General features: G+C 33.6%; 1 protein-coding gene across 1 annotated transcript; it reads left to right on the top strand.

Moving 5' to 3' along the window:
* The first annotated feature begins 696 nt into the window (after positions 1-696).
* On the top strand, positions 697-2,477 carry LOC122280583 (probable E3 ubiquitin-protein ligase RHA4A). Its single transcript, XM_043091542.1, has 2 exons — positions 697-1,102; positions 1,474-2,477. Exon 2 carries the CDS (start codon positions 1,484-1,486, stop codon positions 2,120-2,122), a length of 639 nt encoding a protein of 212 aa, XP_042947476.1. The 5' UTR covers positions 697-1,102; positions 1,474-1,483; the 3' UTR covers positions 2,123-2,477.
* The last annotated feature ends 3,558 nt before the right edge of the window (positions 2,478-6,035 follow it).

Here is a 6,035-nt window from a genome sequence, read left to right on the forward strand (position 1 = left end):
GTTGTTGAGACAAACCCAACTGTGCTTGCAAAATTCTTCTTGTCGCTTAAACTCAAAGAGAAAGCATAATCAGGTTGTTGAGACAAATTTTGAAAAAGATACTACTTGTCACCGTAAAATGCAAAGGAGGCATCCAGTCAAAGCTGCAGAAAACTCGAATGAAGAGAGAGAATCAAGAGACCATTAACATGTACTGCGTAGTCAACTTGGGCGAGGTAGCTGTGCATTATCATCTAAGTTGCTTGGAAAACGGCCATTTATATCTGTCTACTTTTTATCTTCTCCTTTTGGAGAACGCAAATTCAACAAGCAAGAACGTACGCCACGGAAGTCCTAAATCTAATCTTCAAGAAATGGTCCGAGATGGCTACTTCCCTTTCCCAAGGAGAACAGATATTACCAGATGCAGTTCATCTAAGTAGTCCGAATGGAAGGACATGCATAAAGGCCCAGAAAATGGAAACTTGTAAGTCAAAGATGAGATCCACGACTCAGCATACGAATCCATGGATTCCGCATGCAGGCCACCTGTTTGAATATAAGCGTGCGTGCAACATGCTCGGCGTTGCCGCCCTTGTGCATCAAATGACGACTGCGATGCGCTGTGAATAAGTGATGGTCACGGGGCTAATATTTAACAAAGGAAAATGATATATTGGCGAATATACTACAATTTAATTACAAATAAGTATTAAAAATTAATTAATTTTTTTAAAAATATGATTTCTTAAAGTGGAAAAAATTAGTTTTTTTAATTAATGTGAAATAATATTTGAGTTGTCTATTAATTGTAATTCTATCATTCTCTTTTGACAAAATGTACAATAATACCTTTTCTACTATTCTACAATCCGTTTACAATGTGGCATTAATGCCATTAGATATAAGCATTCCACCGATGCGTCATTTATTAAAAAAGAATGGGTTATATGTCTATGTCTCCCGTTTAAAAATTTCCTCCCATTTTAAAATTAAAACCCCTCTCATTTCACAATCTTTCTCAGAATCCAAAGCTGACCTCCACTGCGCCATCCGATACTGGCCACACACCGCGCCATCCATTTGCCGTGCAACGCTGCTATCCAGCACATCACCAACTCAGGTAAGCATCTCTCTCTGTCTCTCTCATATTTGGGTATCCCCTAACACATGGGTCGGAAGGGTACGTATCATTATCCTTAACAAATATACTCCATCTGCAGCCTTTATTTTCCTAGTCAGAGATCAGGCTAGCTTCGTTTCAGTCTTTCTCTTTGCTTGGTTCTTTCCGTCTCTAAGATCAGACTTGATCATAAATAATATATTTTTAGTTGCAGCAATGGGTCAATTCCGGATGCCTTCATTTGTGAGTTTAATTGTATTATTTTACTATGATCAACAAGATATGGGAATGGACTATAATAAATATTGATGTTAACAGTTCAGTTTGACTTTCGAGAAAAATATGTTGAATATTGTGAATTTCTAAAGCAGGCACCAGGCAATGACAGACATTACCTGCGCCATAATTTCTCCTTTTTCCCATCACCACCGAGGTTTGCATCATTTTCAACCTAATTCCGGCTGCTCCTTCGCTTTCTTCTTCAACACCTTCATGAATATCCTCTCTTTTCCTCCCATACTCATGGCGTTAACCAGTTTGCCCATCGCAAAATGCATAAACATGATCACCTTTCTAGTTGAACTGCTGGGCCATCTGAAGTTCATGGGGATGATGGCACTCTCTCGTCTGTGTCCTCTCAATCTACCAGATCAACAAGATCATCAAACTGAAGATCAAGAGCAATCCACAAATAGTACATACGTTCTTGTAATGAATGGTTCATCTCCGTCCCTAGTCCCAGCCTACACTCTGATGGCGTTGATCAAGATGAGGGTTCCTGTAATAGAATACAGCATTTTTGTTGAAAGACATGGATCAGTTGCGCATGAAATGGCATATTGTTCTGTCTGCTTGAACAGCGTCAAGAGAAGCCATGAGATCAGGGAGCTGTCTAACTGTTCTCACGTGTTTCACAGAGAGTGCTTGGATCGATGGGTAGACGAGGCCAAGGTAACCTGCCCTTTGTGCAGAACTATGTTGCTTCCAGCTGCTAGTAAAGATCAGATGATGATGTTATAGTTCAATTACAGATGATCTCATCGATTCTCCATGCATCAAATATGTATCAGAGTAATTTGAATAGAGAAGCAATAGGAGCCGGTCGGGTGTCAAGTGGTTTTTTACACCAGCGAATAACAACATGCCACACGAGTTTCAGTAATATTATGAATAGAGCCGCATGTAGCAGATCACTACTTTTCAAGACTGAGCCGGAGACCACAACTCCTCTCTTCTCTAGTTTTATCTTCTCTCTCCTCCTCCCACCACCCCCGTCGGCCTCCTCCCCTGTAGCTTTCGAAGAATCTGAGGGGTTGTTATTCCACAAGGATTGATCAAAATCATACAAATCAGCTCATTTGAGCATTTTATCAAACATCTTGCATCCATTCTCATTTCTGAATACAGCAAACCAACCCAGCAATCTAACATTTCCTCATTCCATCACAACAAGCATTCACCATTACATCACAGAAATCCTTTATTAGGTTCATCACAGCAAGTATTTACGCAGATTCATAACAAATTACCATGGAATACACAACAAGAATCGGTATAAACAAAATAGAAGAAAATTCTGAAAATCCTTCAAAGCATTTACGCTGCCCAATGTTCAAAAACAGTACTCAATTATCCAATTAAAGAAAATGACAATTATAAGACACTTTGACAATTATAAGACTTTTGAACAAATTATGCATCGTACGTACGTGTTTCAATGGAGAAGTGTCTCAGAAGGGTCCAAAAAATGTATAAGATTTTGATGGTCCAGAAAATGGATAAGATTTTAAAACGTGTGGAATCGGAAGAGCCGAACGAAAAAAAAGAAACAGAAGAGCAGAACCAAAAAAGAGAGGTAGAATCGGGGAGAGGATAAGCAGAAAAGAGGAAGAATCAAGAGAGAAGAGGGAGAGTCTCAAGGTTTTTTACACTAAGATGTGGTTCATTGTAAGACAAATACACCTGCCACATGCTGTGTTCCTATTGGCTGGTACGAATACGAGTTAGAACCCGACCGTTTCTGAGCTTTACTCATTTGAATAAGTCAAACCTGCAGTATATATAACTGGATCATTGTCACCGTCGATGGTACTATTGGTCTGTCTAATGCTTGGTGATAATATAATATATATATATATTTATATAGGCTGTAGGCATATAAAATCCCCTATTAATTAACTATTGAATTTCATTAGGTTAAACTAAATATTTATATATATATATATATATATATATATTATTTCCCATATATGATTATAGATACCCTCCAATTCATGAAATTTACTATTCTGCCTGCATTTCTATGGTCCGTTTGGATGTTAAGTTTTTTATAAAAATAGTGAATTGAGATAATAAAGTGATTTTTGTGAAATCTATCTAAAATGAATTTAGATATATTTGAATGTTAAGATAAGTTCAGATTTATATATGAAAAGTTGAAAAAGGTTATAGATCCACGTATACAAATATTTTGATTTAAGATAAATTTAATAGTTTAAAAATTGAGTGTTTGGACGTACTTAACTTAAAATTAGACTAAACTAAATTTCAAACCCAACCTTAGTCTTCATAACTCATTGTGGTTGGAGTACTCAAAAAATAAAATAAAATAAAAAGCACTCCAACCACCCTACCAATAACAAGGTAAAGTTACAAACCTTACAATAAAATTGCTCTCTATTAACAAAAGTTTTGGTCCCACATTTAATTATTTTGCAATGGAAATATTTTTCCCGATTCATCCGATAAGGTTCGAAATAAAAATTAAGTGTTTTGGTGAATATCATGATCCCAAAAAATACATTTCTATGACATTAGACGGCCGGTCTGATTGAATGTGTTCGAACAATTTTTTTATTTTTTATTTTTTTTAATTTCATTTTCTAATATTCATTCAAAATTGAACAATACCATTTAATTGGAATTTTTGGATTAAAGATAATCGAACGATTCGAAGAAGCATTTGAACGGTTTGAACTGGACCATTCAAACGCTACCACGGAATAATTTTTTAGACTTGGTGATTCTATTCAAATAGGTGCATTTTTACTCTAATTATATATGAAAGCATATATTTCAGGGAAATTTACAAACAAATATATTTCCAAGGTTACATAAATATGATCACCCAATTTTCCAAAACATTAATTATATATATATATATATATATTCACCCAAATTTTCTAATAATAAAAATTGGATATATTATATACACAGTAAATACAAAGGGACTTTGGAGCACCAAAACACTCTTATAAGAATAAATATGATATTTACAGTCATAGAATGCACAAGTATCGTTCACTCATTTTGAAAAAAATAAATAAATATAAAACTTATATAAAAAAATTAATTTTTTAATAATAGATTCTACTCTTTTTTAAAAGTAATGCATAACACTTACACAATACATAACTGTATAAAGCCTTGTTAACAAACCCAACCTAGGAAAAAACTATACTCACGTTCAAACTGCATCAAGTAATTCCTCTACTTTCATGTTAAAGTGTTTTTACCCAAAATATTTCCTAATTTAGAAATCAAGAATAAAAATAAATCATGTGGTTTTACTTCTTACCGACGGATATGATGTAAAACTATCAAGCATATATTATTAAAAGAAAATTAAATTTACTTATTTGTATTAGCTTAACTTTTTGGAATATATGACGATTTCACATAGGGTGTAAGCATATTAGTCTGGTCTGGTCTATATAATCTTAAAATTTCAATTTTCGATCCAGTCCCGCGTTTAATTTTTTTAGAATTGATCAGACCGATTGAAGTATATATATAATTTTTAAAAATATTTTATATAGTAGTTATATAAGTTAATTATGTAATTTTTATCTAATCTATTACCATTGACTATATGTATTTAGAGTTTGGATGATATTGTACTTTTCAATTTCATTTTCCCTATTTTTTGTTTTTAACTTTATTATAATGATTGATAATTTTGCTAATTCTTACAAAAATAAATAGTTGATATTCAAAAGTGTAAATATTGTAAACTTTTCGTATATTTGGTCCATTTTACAATAGTCTGGACCAAATTGGACCGACCAAGCCGATAACTAACAGTTCAGTCCAGTCTATAGGAGTAATTGGTCTGGTCTCGTCTAGAAAAGGGTAGATCAAAATTTTCGATTCAATAAAAAAAAATACTCTCCCTAATTGGACCAATTATACCTCTAACTTCACAAAATACTATACTAGAAGTTCTGAATTCAAGTCTTGACTATACATTTTAATCTATTACATAATAATAGATACATTCATAGACTATATAAACGCTACCTACTCGTTTTGAAAATAAGAAATATCTACTGTTAAAAAATTTATTTTTTCCCGTAAATTTGATAATGACTGAACTTGCGGTACTTCGTATTCTATAACTTCAAATACTATTTCTCCTTCTGCTTTTTCCTTCCAATTTTCGTCTTCTCTCTACGCCCTCGCCGAACACCATCTCCCTCCCAACGTCTGTGTTTTTTTTTCCTTTTCATTTTTTCCCAAGAACAATTACAAAACCAGTGAAAAATTTGTGGAGTCGCTCGGAGAAATCCACGACAACTTCCACCATGTTCTCATACTGCTTGCTACTCATCGACAATCAAACCTGCTTTTCATTCTTCGGTTTTCCATTCATCCCTCCGCTCTCTCAGCTCTTCATCCTTTCATCTCCAACCCAAATCTCGGAACTTCATTTCCCTCAAAGAATCTTCTTCATTCCCCAAAAATTGAATCTCCATTAAGACACTTAAGATGGGATGAATAAGATGAGATGAATAGTAATTAATAAGATATTGTTATAATCTAATTTTTTAATATTAATTTTATTTTAAAATTAAAAAAAAAAATTGAATTGATATTATATATTCTATGGAGATTTGAAAAAGTTGTAATGACGAATTGAGATGAAATAGTTTAG

This window comes from Carya illinoinensis, chromosome 11 (genome assembly GCF_018687715.1).
Source record: "Carya illinoinensis cultivar Pawnee chromosome 11, C.illinoinensisPawnee_v1, whole genome shotgun sequence".
NCBI lineage: Eukaryota > Viridiplantae > Streptophyta > Magnoliopsida > Fagales > Juglandaceae > Carya > Carya illinoinensis.

What these genes read in the sequence shown, in the direction of transcription:
- LOC122280583 (XM_043091542.1), top strand. Translation starts at nt 1,484, where the DNA reads ATGACAGACATTACCTGCGCCATAATTTCTCCTTTTTCCCATCACCAC.